The sequence below is a fragment of the Rhodotorula paludigena genome (assembly GCF_050403205.1).
Source record: "Rhodotorula paludigena JCM10292 DNA, Rt_paludigena_JCM10292v1_ctg83, whole genome shotgun sequence".
NCBI classification, from domain to species: domain Eukaryota; kingdom Fungi; phylum Basidiomycota; class Microbotryomycetes; order Sporidiobolales; family Sporidiobolaceae; genus Rhodotorula; species Rhodotorula paludigena.
This window is the reverse complement of record NW_027481375.1, coordinates 46,333-62,396: the sequence shown is the minus strand read 5'-3', so window position 1 is coordinate 62,396 and position 16,064 is coordinate 46,333. Positions and strand designations below refer to the sequence as shown.

General features: G+C 62.4%; 6 protein-coding genes across 6 annotated transcripts; 4 read left to right on the top strand and 2 right to left on the bottom strand.

The window, feature by feature from the left end:
• Positions 1–453: 453 nt before the first annotated feature.
• On the bottom strand, positions 454–1,505 carry SNU23 (U4/U6-U5 snRNP complex subunit SNU23; the record flags this gene model as incomplete). The annotated part of the gene is made up of 6 exons (XM_076652629.1): positions 454–758; positions 826–1,044; positions 1,119–1,170; positions 1,259–1,303; positions 1,390–1,407; positions 1,467–1,505. The coding sequence occupies 6 exons, from the start codon at positions 1,503–1,505 to the stop codon at positions 454–456; spliced, it is 678 nt and encodes a 225-aa protein (XP_076501842.1).
• A 284-nt stretch (positions 1,506–1,789) lies between these two features.
• On the top strand, positions 1,790–7,028 carry EST2 (telomerase reverse transcriptase; the record flags this gene model as incomplete). Its single annotated transcript, XM_076652628.1, has 27 exons — positions 1,790–2,083; positions 2,146–2,268; positions 2,328–2,458; positions 2,517–3,086; positions 3,145–3,245; positions 3,299–3,498; positions 3,561–3,683; positions 3,741–3,785; positions 3,839–3,994; positions 4,048–4,135; positions 4,189–4,403; positions 4,460–4,591; positions 4,650–4,769; positions 4,828–4,905; positions 4,959–5,065; positions 5,121–5,217; positions 5,272–5,359; positions 5,417–5,493; positions 5,552–5,626; positions 5,680–5,808; positions 5,864–5,948; positions 6,003–6,107; positions 6,170–6,247; positions 6,305–6,374; positions 6,434–6,600; positions 6,657–6,771; positions 6,833–7,028. 27 exons carry the CDS (start codon positions 1,790–1,792, stop codon positions 7,026–7,028), a joined length of 3,765 nt encoding a protein of 1,254 aa, XP_076501841.1.
• A 331-nt stretch (positions 7,029–7,359) lies between these two features.
• SEC61 (translocon subunit SEC61) lies at positions 7,360–9,318 on the top strand (the record flags this gene model as incomplete). The annotated part of the gene is made up of 8 exons (XM_076652627.1): positions 7,360–7,431; positions 7,496–7,513; positions 7,579–7,663; positions 7,724–7,900; positions 8,019–8,535; positions 8,592–8,697; positions 8,760–9,154; positions 9,258–9,318. 8 exons carry the CDS (start codon positions 7,360–7,362, stop codon positions 9,316–9,318), a joined length of 1,431 nt encoding a protein of 476 aa, XP_076501840.1.
• A 253-nt stretch (positions 9,319–9,571) lies between these two features.
• VPS53 (Vps53p) lies at positions 9,572–12,973 on the top strand (the record flags this gene model as incomplete). The annotated part of the gene is made up of 15 exons (XM_076652626.1): positions 9,572–9,800; positions 9,870–10,015; positions 10,072–10,222; positions 10,280–10,478; positions 10,541–10,627; positions 10,681–10,896; positions 10,954–11,074; positions 11,139–11,251; positions 11,306–11,536; positions 11,593–11,695; positions 11,749–12,056; positions 12,116–12,185; positions 12,241–12,323; positions 12,378–12,534; positions 12,590–12,973. 15 exons carry the CDS (start codon positions 9,572–9,574, stop codon positions 12,971–12,973), a joined length of 2,598 nt encoding a protein of 865 aa, XP_076501839.1.
• Positions 12,974–13,140: 167 nt separating this feature from the next.
• Positions 13,141–13,760, top strand: JCM10292_003507 (uncharacterized protein; the record flags this gene model as incomplete). The annotated part of the gene is made up of 3 exons (XM_076652625.1): positions 13,141–13,225; positions 13,289–13,490; positions 13,562–13,760. The coding sequence occupies 3 exons, from the start codon at positions 13,141–13,143 to the stop codon at positions 13,758–13,760; spliced, it is 486 nt and encodes a 161-aa protein (XP_076501838.1).
• Positions 13,761–14,374: 614 nt separating this feature from the next.
• On the bottom strand, positions 14,375–15,910 carry JCM10292_003506 (uncharacterized protein; the record flags this gene model as incomplete). The annotated part of the gene is made up of 4 exons (XM_076652624.1): positions 14,375–15,051; positions 15,108–15,133; positions 15,194–15,375; positions 15,440–15,910. The coding sequence occupies 4 exons, from the start codon at positions 15,908–15,910 to the stop codon at positions 14,375–14,377; spliced, it is 1,356 nt and encodes a 451-aa protein (XP_076501837.1).
• Positions 15,911–16,064: the final 154 nt, after the last annotated feature.

Sequence of the window (16,064 nt, the reverse complement as noted above, 5' to 3'; positions counted from 1 at the left end):
GGCTGTACGGCGCAGCGCGGTGGATGCGCACCTTTCTGAACCTGTCCCCCTCCCCTCTCGCCTTCGTCTCTGGCCGCCCTGGTCCTGCCGTCGTCCATCTGTGGTCGTCCGTCACGGTCGCGGTCCTCGGCCGTCGGCAGAGTGGAGGGGTTGTGTAGCTTGTCGAGGAGATCGAGCGCAACGAAGTCACGCTGTTCACTGTATCTTCTTCGCGTGCTCCTGCTTCACGAGAGCTGTATCCCGAAAGCCATCATGATGAGGCTCACAAAGGTGATCTTAATGCCCGCTGCAGTCACGAAGACGAGGCGACATCATCGACTGCTTTGCTCAGGCTTCGCTGGAGCGACGAGGCAGGGCAGGCGGCGGCGGGAAGTTTAGGCTGTGGCCTCTCTGTGACTGTGCGAGCTGTAGGAGGAATACAACAAGGCGAACAGCGTACAACGCCTTCGAGCCTCACCGCTTCGCGCCGCCGCCGAACGACCCGAACCCCATCGCCGCCATCATGTCTTGGTCGGCACCAGCATTCCGCTCCGCCTCAGCCTTCTGCTTCTCCTCCTCCTTCTTCCGCCGCTTCGCCTCGCGCTCGGCCTCCTTGTTGGCCACCTCGGCCGCCTTGATGTCCTTGATGCGCTGCTCAAAGTCGTACTGCTTCTTCTCGGCTGCGGCGGCCGACTTGGCACGCAGCTCGGCAATCTTTTGCCGCACGTCATTGAGCGTCGACTTGACAACTTTCGTCGTCTGGCCGAGTCGTCGCAGGTCTGTCGAGATAAACGTTGTGAGCAGAACATTCGGAAGATGCGACATGCGGAAGACGCAGAAACGCACGTCCTCGTCCATTCAGGTGATCCAGGTACCGCACACTGTCCTTGCACGTCCTTCGACACACGTCGCAGTAGAATCCCGGCTGCTTCTGCCCGCTCCCGGCGCTCGCGTCGATCACGATCGTCTTGTTGAGGTTCTTGTCGAGCTCGAGCGGCGCCTCGCGCGCTTGCATCAGCTCAGTCGCCTTCGGCAGGTCCTCCTGCTTGCGCGGCGGCTTCTTGCCTGCTCGTGGCGAGGGTGCAGCAGTGTGAGCGGGTCGTCGCAGGCGAGACGTGAGCAGAAGCAGCGAGACGCACCCTTCTTGGCGTACTCCTCGGCTAGTTGCGCTGCCTCGTGTGCTTCCTTGTCCTGTTCGCATCACGGCAAGTGAGGAGCTCAGCATGCGTGCACAGCATTCGCAACGACCAGAGAGCCAGCGAGTCGGGCGAACGCGCACCTTCTCCCGCGCCTTCTCCTCGTACTCCTTCTGGTCCCACGTTTTCTGCGGGCGAGAGAGGGCACATCAGCATGACGGAACGGCGACGCGGGACGAGGAGGGCCAGGGCAATGTCGGCGAGAGCGACGCACTCGGAAGCTCGTGTCGGACTGTGAGAGGAAGCGCAGTCAGCTTGGGGGCACGGCAGAGGTAGCTGGAAAGTGCGCACCTTTGAGTTGGCGCCATACGCGCCGACCTTGCCCGACATGACGGGCCGGAGAGTCGTAGAGGCGATGAAGGTGGAGCGGGTGAAGGGGTCCTAGAGGGGTGCGCTAGATTGTCTGACCCTGAGTGAGTAGTCCCTGCGTAGCAATCCTCGCAGCTTTGAGCGTGTAGACGGTGACGAAGGCGGACAAGCGGCGACTCCGGCGGCAGCTTGACATCTCGCGCTCACCCTCAAGTTGCTGCTCCTCGCTAGGCATGGTCTGAGACGCTTTCAGTCGACGCATACGGTGCTTACAGGTGGGTACAAGGTAGCGCTATTCGCGCACAATGCTGGAAACGGGCGCAGTCGCCTCGCCGTCCTCGAACAACAACCTCGGCAGCCCGCCTCTGCCCGCCCATGCCCCGCCTAGCAGCGTGTCGATGCGTCTGCTGAGTAACTTCTACTCCACGGTGCAGCCTCTGGTCGAGCTGCTGCCGAAGGACGTTGCCATCTCGCACGAGGGCGACTCGGACGAGTACCGGCTGCTGGTGGGGGAATCGCTCGTCGCCAGCACGGCGCTGACAGGCTTGCCGAGTCTGCACGTGCGCGATGACGGCTTCGACGAAGTGACGATGCCCGAGGTGTGCCCTTCGCAGTCCAGGCAAGATCTCTCGCGACATCGCTGAACTGGCCGTCGACACAGATTATCGAGCAAGTCCACCACCGCATCTTCGACGCGCACGCAAAGGATTTCCAGCGCGAGCGCAAGGCTGGCCGACCCGCCTTCGCCACGCCCAAAAACGTCCTCGCGCTCGGGTACCGGCTGGTGAGCCCTTCCGCTTGCGGTCTGCAGCAGAGCCAGCGCTCACCCGGCGCATTTCGCAGCTTTCGAACAGCTCGTCCCGCAGCTTACACCGCACTACCAGCGGAATCCATGCCGCGTTCACCAGCGAGACGGCCAATCCGATTGTTCGCAAGTTGTGCACCTCTCTCGCATGGAACAAGCTGGTGTCCCGGTCTGTCCTGTCTTCCTCCAAGCCTTCCACTACCATGCTCACGTGCTCCTTGTTTTAGTATCGGAGCAGACGCTATGCTTGCGCTGCTCGCATCTCCCGACGTCGCCCTCTTCACGCCCCTCCCAAACGCGTGCTACCTCCAGGTCTCAGGCGTCCCGATCTCCGAGCACAAGCTGCGCGAGCCAGCCGGAACCGATGCTGCAAAGGGCACCTCAACTCGCACGGCTCACCGACCGCGCAAGCGCAAGCGGCGAAGGCGGCGGCGAGACGAGGGGGGCTGCTCGAACGAGGAGGGCGAAATTACGGGACAGGACTCGCCCTGGCCGGAGACGCAGCCCATGATCGTCGACGAGCCCGCTTCTCCTGTCCGCCCGCTCCCACGCATCGAAGTGACTGCTTCACCTTCGCCGACGAAACCTGGGCTCTCCCTTCGCCCTGCTCTCTCCGCCCCGCTCCTCGGCTCTGGCCCTTTCCAGTCGACTCAGATCCCCGCCCAGCTGGTAACGAGTCAGCTCAGTGTGACGCAGCATTCGCCGACCAAGCGTTTACGCTCAACGCAGTCAAGCGTCAGTATATTCGGCGGGTCAGAAGCAGCGCCGACGGCGAAGCGGAGGAAGCTTGAGACGTTGTGAGTCCCGTCACAGAGCACCTGCTGATCTCGTATTCATCCCGACATGACCTTGTAGGCACTCGGCCAACTCGATTGTCTTCTCGCGACACCGGATGTATCATGCGCGGCTTGCGAAGGCTGACGGCGGCAAGATCCCGTACGGCCTGCCGGTCAAGCGTGCGCCGTCTCCACCACTTCAATGTGCACGATCTCACCCGCTGTACACCCAGACGTCCTCACTCGATTGCCATCGCTGTTCCCGCCCTCGACGGACTCCGCCAACAAAGCCATGTTGGAAGCGTCGGCGCGTCATCTGGCCAAGTACCTCCTCCCGCGTCAGTTCGGAATGCACAACGTCTTCACTAGCCCGAAGGCCAAGTCGGCTTTCGAGGTTCTGCCCGATTACCTCGATCGCGAGGTCGAGATCAAGGTGACCACCTGCTCGCTCCGCTCCTGCTCCTCGCCGCAGCTCACGCCCTCTACTCCGCACAGAAACTGGGTGCCGTCAAGACCCCATCGCGCCTGAAGCCGGTCCTTCCGCTCCTCAGCAGGCTTGCACTGCTCAACGCCAGGTGCAAATACCGCAAGGTGCTTGATCGGTGCTGCCCGTCCAAGGTGCTCAAGCTCCGTAACCGTTTCCCTGTTCCTCTTTCGCTGATACCTGGCTCGTAGATGAGCCACAAGAAACTATCGCAGGACGACCGCAGCGCCGTCCTCGTACGTCTCTCGTCGTTCCTTCCTTCCTCGGCGCTCACGACGTCCCCCTGCAGGAGCTCGCCGCCGAGCCTCGAACGCAGGTCTCACGCGGCGACGTCTCGATCGACATCTCGCACGCTTCGCTCGTCGTCCCGCATGGGCAGACCCAGGCAGAGGACCGCCAGCAGGCCAAGCCGAAGCTCGCGCAATTCGCGTGCTCGTTCTACGAGGCGAGTTCATTGGTATGCCTGTCACGGCATGAACTGATTAATGTGCGCTACAGGTCGAGCGCTTCGTTGAGAGCGTGACGCGCGAGGTGATCCCACGAGCATTCTGGGGTTCGGACGACAACTACAAGGTCATACAGTCTCGTGGGTCTTCCGCTGCATTTTGCTGGAATCTCATACTCACGTAGGTCTCCTAGGCATCTCCGCCTTCGTGCGCATGCGGCGCTACGAGACGACCTCTCTCCACGTCCTCATGCAGGGCTTCTCGGTTCTCGACTGCGACTGGCTCGCGGGCGGTACGGGCGGAGGCAAGGGTCAACGCGTGACTGCAGCTGACATGGAGAAGCGTCGCGAGCTGCTTGGCGAATTCCTGTACTGGTTCTTCGACGGTTTCGTCATCGACCTCATTCGGGTGCGTCGAGCTCTTCCGCTTTGGAGGTGCACTAAGCTCACCCTCTGAGATACCAGACTTCGTTCTACGTTACGGACTCGGCGACGCATCAGAATCGTCCGCTGTACTTCCGGCAGGACGACTGGACGGCGCTCAGCGCGCCGCTGCTCGAGCAACTCGGGCAGTCGGTCTTCGAGAAGGTCCCAAGCGTGCGATTGTTTATCTGCCTACAGCAAGGAAAGGTGTTGACATCGCTCCGAGCTGCAGGACCAGCTCGTCCCGCTGCAGCGCAATCGCCAGCTTGGGTACTCGTATGTCCGCCTGCTGCCGAAGGAGACAGGCGTGCGGCCGATCGTCAATCTCGCTCGTCGGCCCCTCAAGTCTGCAGTACGTGCCCACACTGCCGAAACTGTTTGACTGGCTGACTCGTGGACCCTGTGTACAGGCAAACGGGCAGAAGGAAGTCGGTCAGCCGATCAACATGGTCCTCCGGAGCGTGTTTGACGTGCTGACCTTCGAGAAGGTACGCTCGTTCTCATCGTGCAAGGCAAGAAGTGCTTACGCTTCTCGCGACAGGCACGCAAGCCGCATCTTGTCGGCAGCCTGGTCTCCGACCCGCAGCAAATCTACGCCAAGCTGCGCCTGTTTAAGCAGCGCATGCTCGAGAAGCACGGCGGTGAAATGTGCGTTCTCCCTCACAGCACGTCAAGACTGGGACTGATATGCGCATTCTGTCAGGCCCAAGCTCTACTTCGTCAAGGTCGACGTCCGCGCCGCCTACGACACGATCCAGCAAGACAAGTTGCTCGAGATTGTTGAGGACGTTCTCAGCGAGGTCCGTCTTGCACCCGCATGGATCTGCAAAGCACAGCTGACCCTGAAGCTCTAGACGATCTACTGGATCCGCCGGTACTCGCAAGTCTCGCCGCTGGCGGGGAAGGCTACCAAGGCGTTCAAGCGCGCGGCCTGCAGCGACGGTGAGTGTGCTTTGCTTGTCGACCACCGCGACCTTACTGACCATAGCACACCGACAGCTGACATGGCTGAGACGTTCACCGAGCTGGCGGAGAAGCTGGCGCAAGAGTTGCACAACGTTGTCCTGGTTGATGCGGTGCGACGCTCTTCGATGAACAACCTGCCTTTTCCTACCGCTGACGGACTGCTCACAGGTGAAGCGCGACAACGTCGAACGCGACAGCTTGATGCAGCTCCTGCGCGAGCACATCACGACGAATCTCGTCAAGGCGAGTGCTCTGACCCTTTCAGCAGCGACATGCTCTAACACCTCTGTACACAGGTCAGCGGCCGATTGTACCGGCAGAAGACAGGCATCCCGCAAGGCTCCGTCCTGTCGAGCCTGCTCTGCAGCCTTTTCTACGGCGACATGGAACAGCGCAAGCTCGCCTTCACCAACGACGAGAATTCGGTGCGCTTGGCGATCCCGTTTCAATAAAGCGAGAAGCTGATGAATGCCCCGACAGACTCTGCTACGCTACGTGGACGACTTTCTCTTCATTTCGACCGAACGCGAGCGGGCGGGCCGCTTCCTGCGAACCATGGACGACGGTGCAGCTAGTTTGGTCCGGACTGTCGAGGTCCCGCTGATCATCACACTCGCAGGGATCCCGGAGTACGGTTGCAACGTGTCTGCCGAGAAGCGCCTGACCAACTTTGACGTCGCGCTCGCGGCCGGCGAGGTCGTCCCGCCGCTTCCTGCTGGCGAAAGTAAGTTCTCCAGCCGCTTCATCATTGCATATGTACCTTGTTCACTGTTCCAGGGGGCACAGACTTCCCCTGGTGTGGCCTGATGCTCGACACGAAGACGCTCGGCGTCGGGTTCGACACGTCTCGTGCCGTCGACAAGGGTGCACCCGATCTCCTCACTACCGAATTGGCTCTCATTGAAGTTCCAATCTACGCAGACATTCAAGACGCACTCACGATCCAGCGGTATCGCAAGCCGGGCCAGGCCTTCCTCAACGCCATGTTCCGGTCAGGCTCTTTACCGCGTCGCTTGTCAGAACCCAGGCTGACGTCGCACCTGTCCGCAGCGCTGTGAAGCTCCGCGCCACCGCCATGTATACCGACACATCGCACAACTCGCCTGCGACGGTCTATGGCAACGTGTACCGCGCAATGCTCGTCGTCGCGCTCAAGCTGCAGGCGTACGTACAGCAGTGGGGCATCGAGCCCCGTCGCAAGGTCGCCTTCCTGTACAGTACGCTCGATCTTGCCGCTAGCTCGAGCAGCGCTAACAGGGCTCGCGACAAGCAGAGGTCATCCAGCAGGTGATCAACTACGAGTGGTCGGCGCTCGTCAACCAGTCGCGCTCTCGCAAGGCGCGCAAGCTCGGCGTCGAGTTTAGTCTCAAGCGCTCGTGGGTTGTCTGGTACGTCTCGAAGCTAAGGAGCCCCCGTAGGAGGCACTGAAGTGGCTTGAACGCTGCGCAGGCTCGGCTGGCACGCCTTTCGCCGCGTCTTGTCCCGCCGTCCTGCCGTCTACGCGCCGCTGCTCGACCTCGTAGGCAAGGAGGTCGGTCACCCGGCGCTTAGGAGCGCAAAAGTGCACCTTGGCAAGATCGTTGATGGCGACGACATGGCGTTTGCGGACCGCGCGAACGGCGACAAGCGGGCAAGGAGGGCGTGAGGAGGTTCCGTATCTGCAGTTGCCGTGTCTCGCTCGTTGTTGTCATTCTATCGCACGTCTGTCTAGCAAGTGCAGGTTTGTAGATTGTAGGGACGCGAGACACGCGCCGACGTGGCCCTCCTCGCGCGAGCAGGCGGTCGCGGGTGCTCGCCTCGCTCCGTCCGCGTGCAGCTCTCGGCCCGTGCGAATCGCTTGCTCGTCGACGCGCCCGCACTCGAGCTCTCTGCGCCCCCGCTCTCGCCCGTACAAGCCCGCGGCGAGCCCCTCCCTCCCCCTCTCCCCCTCCCCCTCGTATCTCTCCCTCCGCCCGCTCCATCCGCACCCGCCCGCCATGGTCCGCGTGCTGGACCTCGTCCGGCCCTTCCTGCCGCTCCTTCCCGAGGTCTCGGCCCCCGACCGCAAGGTGCGCTCGCTGCGAGATGCACCACGCTGCTGCCCCCCGCTGACACGCCCTGGCTCGCGTGCAGATCCCTTTCAACACCAAGGTGCGCAGCAGATCGCCGAGTCTCAGCTGTAGCACCCGGTGTACTGACCAGCAGTGGTCTCACAGGTCGGCTGGACCGCCATCACCCTCCTCATCTTCCTCGTCTGCTCCCAGATCCCGCTCTATGGCATCGTCTCGTCCGACTCGTCTGGTACGCCCACTCTCGAGCATGTACGCAGCATAGCGCGCTGACGCGATTGCGCCCCCACAGACCCGCTTTACTGGATGCGTGTTATCCTCGCCTCGAACCGCGGTACCCTCATGGAACTCGGCATCACGCCCATCATCACGTCTGGCATGATCATCCAGCTCCTCCAGGGCGCCGGCTTCATCGAGGTTGACTTCACGCTCAAGGAGGACCGTGCCCTCTTCGGCGGTGCCCAGAAGCGTGCGTCGTCTCCCATGTTCCTCTGCGATGCAAAGGACAATTGCGCTGACATTCTCGCCCATCGCCTGCCTTGACGTATGCTCATCATCAATTCCGTATCGCCCGCTCCCGAAACCAGTCCTTGCCCTCCTCATCGCGTTCGGCCAGTCGACCGTCTACGTCCTTACCGGTCTCTATGGCCAGCCGTCCGACCTCGGCGCCGGTGTCTGCCTCCTTCTCATCCTCCAGCTCATCGTCGCCGCCCTCATCGTCATTCTCCTCGACGAGCTCCTCCAGAAGGGCTACGGTCTCGGCTCGGGCATCAACCTCTTCATCGCGACCAACATCTGCGAGTCGATCATGTGGAAGGCCTTCTCGCCCACGACCGTCAACACGGGCCGTGGTCCCGAGTTTGAGGGCGCCCTCATCGCGCTCTTCCACCTCCTCTTCACGTGGAACGACAAGTCGCGCGCACTCAAGGAGGCCTTCTACCGCGAGCGCCTCCCCAACGTCATGAACCTCGTCGCGACCGTCGCCGTCTTCGCGCTCGTCATCTACCTCCAGGGCTTCCGCATCGAGATCCCCGTCAAGAGCAACCGCTTCCGCGGCCAGCGCGGCACGTACCCCGTCAAGCTCTTCTACACGTCGAACATGCCGTGCGTCTCCCCTCACCGCTTCGTAGTCGACTCTGAACTGACGATGTTCGCTGCAGCATCATGCTCGAGTCGGCCCTCACGTCGAACGTCTTCATCGTCAGCCAGATGCTCTACAACCGCTTCCCGCAGAACTTCCTCGTCCGCCTCATCGGTGTTTGGGAGGTTCGTCGCTTTCCGTTCATCACCTTCCGCATGTCTAGTACTGAGCGCTGTGCCATTCGCAGCCGCTCGAGGACTCGGCGCAGCTCTTTGCCAAGTCGGGCATGGCCTACTACATGTCGCCGCCGCGCAGCCTCCGCGAGCTCGCGACCGACCCGATCCACACTGCGCTCTACATCACTTTCATGCTCTCTGCGTGCGCGCTCTTCTCCAAGACGTGGATCGAGATCTCTGGCTCGGGCCCGCGCGACGTCGCGCGCCAGCTCAAGGACCAGCAGATGGTGATCGCCGGCCGCGAGCGCGACGGCAGCATGTACAAGGAGCTCAAGCGCGTCATCCCGACCGCGGCCATCTTTGGCGGCGCCGTCATCGGCCTCCTCTCGGTCACGGCGGACCTCGTCGGCGCGCTCGGGTCGGGCACGGGTATCCTCCTCTGCGTCACCATCATCTACTCGTACTTGTACGTCTTTCGGATCTCCTCCGGCTCGAGTCGCTGCCCTTGGCGACGACACCTCAGCGGTGCGGTGTTGGATTGACGACTGACGCCCTTGTATTGCTCACAGCGAGATGGCCGTCCGGGAGAGCACTCGGGGTGCCGAGGCGCTCGGCGACCTCATCGGTTGAGCGGTGGGAGGGACGTGCAGGGTTACGGAGGGAGCCTGAAGGCGGGTTGGAAGGAGGAAAGGGAGGAAGGCGCGGAATACTCTTAGCAGTCGTCGTCGTCCTCATCGTCGTCGTTTACCAAAAGCAAATGCATCTGTCTTGTTCTCTCCTTCGCGCAGTAACGCTCTCCTTCAGTCCTGCGAGAGAGAGGAAGCACCTTTGCCTCATCGCCTCGTCGGTTCGCTTCCGACCACCTCCCGGCCTCCTCGCCGCGATGGCGACGCCGACGATCGCGCTGCCCGCGCGACCGGCGCACGAAGCGCCTGAACCGCTGCCCGAGCTCCCGCCCGAGCTGCTCTTGTCGCTGTTGACGCAGCGCGGCGCGAGTGCCGGCGAGTCGGGCAGAGACGCGCTCGACGCGTTCGTGCTCGGCGGGGCGGGCGGTGAAGACGGTGCAGGGGGCGTGCAGGTCGAAGACATCCTCAACGAGCTCCTCCCCGACGGTCCGCTTGGCTCTTTTCCTCTCGCTCTCGCATGAATACCCGAGTGGGGCTGACGGCGTCTCGCTGCAGAGGCCAGCCTTGCACAGGCCCCGCTGGTCGGGCTGCTCCTGCGCACCAAGATCCAGAGCATCCGCGAAGAGATCGAGGGGCTCACGCGGCTGCTCGAGCGCGACCAGGACCCGCGCAAGCTGGGCGAACTGCAGGAACTTATCGGCGTGCGCCCCGGCTCTCGCGCTCTGCAGAGCTGCCAGGCTGATCAGACGACACACAGGACCTGCTCTCGCAAGTGACGGCCATCCGCGATGCGGCGACCGAGAGCGAGGTCGTCGTGCGCGACATTACTCGCGACATCCAGTCGCTCGACCTCGCCAAGCGCAACCTCGTCGCCAGCATGAACGCACTCAAGCGCTTCCAGATGCTCGGTGCGCACACTCCACCGTCTGCTCGAGGTAGCCAAGCTGATTGATGCTGCTTCGCAGTGAATGCGTTCGACCAGCTCACTCGTCTCGCCAAGTCGCGCCGCTACCGCGAGACGGCGCAGGCCCTCGCGGCGGTCAAGGAGCTTTCCGCCTACTTCAAGACGTTCTCGAGCGTCGAGCGCGTCGCGGCCGTCAGTCGGGGCGTGCTTGAGGTGCAGAACGTCCTCAAGGGACAGGTCATGCGCGAGTTTGAGGAGGCGTGCGTTCCCCGTCATTCCGTTGAAGAAGCAGCAGCCACTGACGGAGCTTTCCTTATTCAAGGTTCGCGAGCGAGACTGCACGAGCTGGCAAGGACGCGCAGCTCGCCGATGCATGCCTCGTTGTGCACGCTCTCGGTGACGACGCGAGGTGCGGACCGAGATTCATGTTAAGACGCGCTTCCGCTGACTTTGATCTCGCAGGAACGCACTGCTCAAGTGGTACTCGCTCCTCCTCCTGCGCGACTACCGCCGCATCTTCGGCTCGGCGTCCGAAGCCGGCCAACTCGACAACATCTCGCGCCGATTTGCGTGGTTCCGCCGCGTGCTCAAGACGCACGAGGACGAAAATGCAGCACTTTTCCCGCAGGAGTGGACGGTGGGGGCGGTCCTGGCGGGTGGGTTCAGCGAGGTGACCAAGTGCGTCCGATTTTGGAGGAGCGCAGTCATGCCCTCGGCTCATCGATACGAATGCAGGAACGACCTGAAGAGCGTACTGGCCAAGTCGGCGGGTTCTCTCAACGTTGGCTTGCTACTCGAGTCCATTGCCCAGACGGCCGATTTTGAGCGGGAGATGACGCGCAAGTACTCGATGCCTGTGCGCCGTCTCTTTCCCATTCCCAGTGACGGACACCCTACTCATCCCATGCCTCCTCTCGTAGTTCGAAGACATCCTCAAACTTTCGCAAATCACGTTTGGCGTCAGCGACGTCAAGGCGCCCATATCGAGTATCTTTGAGTCGCATCTCGGGATCTTCGTCGACGCGCAGGACAAGTGCGTCAATCGGAAGCACTGCTCTGTTCTCTTACTCACCGCAGTGCTTTGCAGGACGCTCTCCGAAATGATGCAGTCATTCACCTCGTCCCGCATCTCGATCTCTCCGTCCGACAACCCCTCGGCCGTCCTTCCCTCTTCGACCGAGCTCTTCTACTTCTACCGCGAAGCGCTCGAGCGCTGCGCCAAGCTCTCGACTCGACAGCCGCTGCTGGATCTCTGCAAGGTGTACCGAAAATGGCTCAAGGTGTACGCCGAGAACGTGCTCACGGCCGCGCTGATCAAGTACGCTCGATCAGCTTGCCTTCAGTTGCGTTCCTGCACTGACGGCCGCTCTTCAGGTTTGATCGACGGTCCAACGAAGGACGGCCAAACATGCAAGAGCTGCAGACCGCTTGTCTCGTCCTCAACACCGCCGAGTACTGTCTCGAGACAGCCGCTCAGGTGCGTACGGTCTCCGCCCTTGACGCTAGTCATTCTGACGCGTAGTGCCGCAGCTCGAGGAGCGGCTGCAAGAGCGCATCCACCCTGACTTTCGCGACCGCGTCTCGCTCGAGGCGGAAAAGGAGCTCTTCACCGGCACGACATCTGCCGCGCTGCTCGCCATGTTGCGCGAACTCGAGTTCACGATCGAGCCCTGCTTTGCGAGCATGCTACGCAATCCGTGGAAAGACGCCGAGTACGTCAGCTCGGAGAGCGTTTATGTCGGCGACTTGACGCGCGCGCTCGAGACGGTCGTCGGCGCCGTGCGCGAGGGCGTCGAGCAGAAGAAGTATGTGCGCAGCACGTGCGACAAGGTCGTCGGGTATGTCAATCTCTCTCCTTCGTTGTTATAACGCATGACTGATGGCTTGCGCTGTGCAGGCTTGTCCTCGCCAAATTCACCCAGACGATCGTCAAGGCTCGCCCTATCACCCAGACTGGCGCCGAGCAGGTACGCTGGCCCGCTGTCCTTCTCGTTTTGTGCAACGACTGACGCGTGTCAGCAGATCCTGCTCGACCTGCAAGGACTCAAGCACTGTCTCATGCACCTTGTCATCGCTCCTGGTGACACGGCGCCGATTCCGACTTCGTACGTCCTTCCTCTCGCCTCTGTCGAAAGCTTGTGCTCATGATTTTCTCACAGCTACTCGCGCTACGTCACGCGCAACGTGCAAAACATCGACACGCTGCTCAAGGTCATCATGAGCCCGGAGGACCCGCCTGAAGACTTCGTCAAGCACTACCTCCTCCTCGTCCCATGCCAATCCTTTTCCGACTTTCAGAAAGTACTGGAGCTCAAGGTGCGTGCGATGCGCCCTTGTGATACGCACAACCCGCTGACAGCTGGGTTTTCAGGGAGTGCGACGAGCCGACCAGAACCAACTCCTCGATCTCTTCCTTGCCAAAACGTCGACCGCGACAGGCCTGTCCGATACATCGTTCCTCACGACGCTCGACATGGACCCGGGCGCCAACTCGCTCACCTCGCCGTCCGCATCCGGCCTCAGCTCGCCAACCGCCAACTCAAGCAGTCTAGGGCTATTCGGTTTTGGGCAGGCAGCCTCGTCCGTCGCAATGCTGCAAGGCGGTGGAGGGAGCAAGGACGGCAGCCGGTCTGGCACGCCCGCGCTGGGCGGACGAGGAGGAGACGCTAACTCGGGTCGGGAAGAGCGGGCTTTCGCGCGGCTCGGTGCGCGCCTCGGCACTCGCTTCTTCGGTGGCAGCAGTGGGCAGTCATAGATGGTCACGGAGAGGAGCAGTACGACCTCGTGTGTTTGTTGTCCGACTCTGCATAACCAGCATCGCTGTTTTGGGCCCTGGTCCCCTTCCGAAACCGGCGACCTCGCGCCGAACGACGGCGACCCGCTTTAGCTCCGCTTTCGTTTCCTTCCTGCGCTTCACACGCCATGCGCTTGCTACTTATCGTCGCGTCTGTGCTTTTGCTGGGTGTGGTGCGGGCTCAGACTGCCGCCCCGTTCCCGCCGCTCATCTGTGCGCTTCTCTCTCTCTCCCCCACTTTCGGCTCACTCGCTGACCTTCGTGTCGCACGCCCAGACACCTACGAAGGCGGCTCCGCACCTTCTTCCGTTCTTGAAGCAGTCTCGACAGCCGGCGCGCCCGCCCGCTCGATCCTTGCCGAGTCGGGGTCTGATACCGCCACTGCGCTTGTGGGCGCCTTTCCGACGACCGCAACGATTGGCGACACCATCTCGCCTGTCGCCGCAACTTCGCCAGTGGCCTTCTCATCCGCTTCGCCGTGCGTTCCCTCATCCTCATGCAAGGCCCCGCGAGCGTCGCTGACCACTTGACGCCAATTCTCGCGTGCAGCGGCGAGGTTCTTTCCACCGCAACTCGACCACCCTACACCAAGATTGGAACGGTTGATCCAAGTCTGGCGTCGGCAACCGTGCCACCAACACCGAGTCAGACGAGTGCGGCGGATCGGAGAGCTGGAGGAGGATCGCGGCTTGAGGTGGTGGCTGCACTAGTCGCAGGCGTGGTGGGCGGGGCGGCGTACCTGCTGTAAGAACGCATATTCTGCGCCACGTTGGCCTCTGCGTGGTTGAGAGCGGACTGCAGAATAGCTGTCCAGAACAGCAGTTGGCCTTGGGAGCAAAAAAGAGTGACCACGATGGGGTTCGAACCCACAATCTCCTGATATCGTCGAGCTAGACGCTCGTCGTAGTCAGACGCCTTGCCATTGGGCCACGCGGCCTTTGATGGAAGCAGCGGTCTGTGTGTGCATACATATCAGCTTACGTGCGTCTTCAGCTCCGAATCCAGCAGATTCAACGCTCCGCCATGTGCTAGTACCATTCCAGTGCTTTGCTTCCTTCTTCCTGGCTTCGCGAGGCCCAGCGGCTCAGAACGCCGCGTTGCTCCTTGAGAAGGCCGTGCATGGCACTCGCTCTTGTCGCTCCTGCTCTCACACGGCCATCATCCGCAAGCCATGGTACTGAACTCGCGTATTTCGATGTCGCAGGTTCGTGAAAGGGTACAGTATCAGAGTGTATGGACAATATCCGAAAGACGAGACAGGACGGTACAACCCGAGCGAGAGGAACGAGTCACACGAAGGTAAGCCACACAGTCACAGTCTACAGCACCTCTACACAGGCTATGCTCTTGTCGGGGGCGGGCCTAGATCACCTTGAGGTTCATGCGCTCGGCGAGCCCGAGCACGGCCTTGCCCGCCCATCCTCCCCGCGCAGCAGTCGTCGGAGACGGCGGCGGTGCGGGCGCGGACTCGTACGCCGTGCCGTCGGCGCGCAGCAGCGGTTCGTGCGGGTTCGTCGCGCTGCGCTGGCGTACGATGCGCGGGCGGACGGGCGAGGTTGGCGCGGGCCCGCCGCCGTGCAACTGCGAGTGCGGGAAAGGGGCGTATCCGGTCGTGTGCGCCGAGTGCGATGCGATGTCGTATGGCGGGAGGAGCGAGTCGGAGGGGGAGGACGAGAGTGACAGGGTAGTGCGCTCGTGCGCGGGCGAATTAAGCGCGTTCGTGCCGGCGAGATAACTCGACTGGAGCGAGGGCGAGGAGAGGTACGAACGGTGGAGCGGGCGAGGGTGGCTCAGTACCGGAGAAGGCGCGCGCGTCGTCGAGACGCTGTCGGCGCCCATGTACTCGTGCCCTGCGAAATCCGGGTGCTCCGGACTCGCGATGTGCGGGCGTGGCGTGAACTGCATGCCAACGTAGTTCGCCTCTTGCTGCGGAAGAGCCGGAGACCCTGGCCAGCGTTGTGGCATAGGGACGGCACTCTGCGACCGGGAGGTCGTCTCGTTGGCATTCGGTGCGGAAGGCGCGTCAGCTTTGGCGAAGGCTGCAGGAAGAGACGTTGTCAGTTCAGGCCGGCTCGCACGCAGTCAAGATGCGCACCGATGATGCCCTTGACGGTGGCCTCCCTGCAGCATGAGGGTCAGCAGGCGCAAGGAACCGACGGGAACAGGGAAGGAAGCACGTACCATCCAATGCTGAGCGCCTCACCGACGTTGCGCATGACGCCAACCTCGCGCTCAATCTCGACGAGACCCTCGAGAAAGACACCAAGCATGACTGCCAGCCGCTGATGCAGGTCAAAGCGCCTGTCGAGGTAGAGAACGCAGGCGAACAAGGCTTGAAGAAAAGCGAGGATCATGCCCGGGATCTGCCGGACGCCCCAACGGTCAGCCCGTCCTCGCATCTAGTCGAGCAAGCTGAGTAGAACGCACAGGCGACGCCTTTACCGACCGTGCAACGTGCACTGCACCCTCAATAATCCGCTCGCGCCAGGCCGCCGCCGGATGAGTGTCCTGTTGTCCGTACTGCCGTTCGTACGCCTGCTCGTGCTGCATTGCTCCGGCGATGTGCTGTGCGCCTTCCATGGCCGAGAGCATCCAGGCAGGCACCTCGACTGCGACTGGCGAGCGGCACGACGGACACGTCGTAGAGAGGCGCAGCTCCATCTCGGACCGGCCGTAGCGCTGCCCATACCCGCCCTGGTGCTCGTCAAGAGGTCCGGCTGAGCCACGCGGCGCGACGGCGCGCGAGACGGGCTCGCGGGCGAAGAAGGCGGCGGTGCTCGGCGCGGTCGACGTGCGGCGCGGGGCGGGCGGGCGATCGTGCTCCGAGGCGAGGAAGAAGGAGAGCGCGGGCAGCACGCCCAGGCTCGACTTGGCCGGGAGCGCGAACGGCGCGCCCATGGCTGGCGAGGCGAAAGGTTGGGGAAAGACGAGCGTGAAAGCGGTGGGGGCGAGCCGAGGCGTGGAGCGGCGCACGCAGGCTCAGACGCAGACGATAAGCTCTCGCGCACGCTCTGCAGCGCGTGCAGCTGGTCTCGAGCTGACGAGAGCGAGA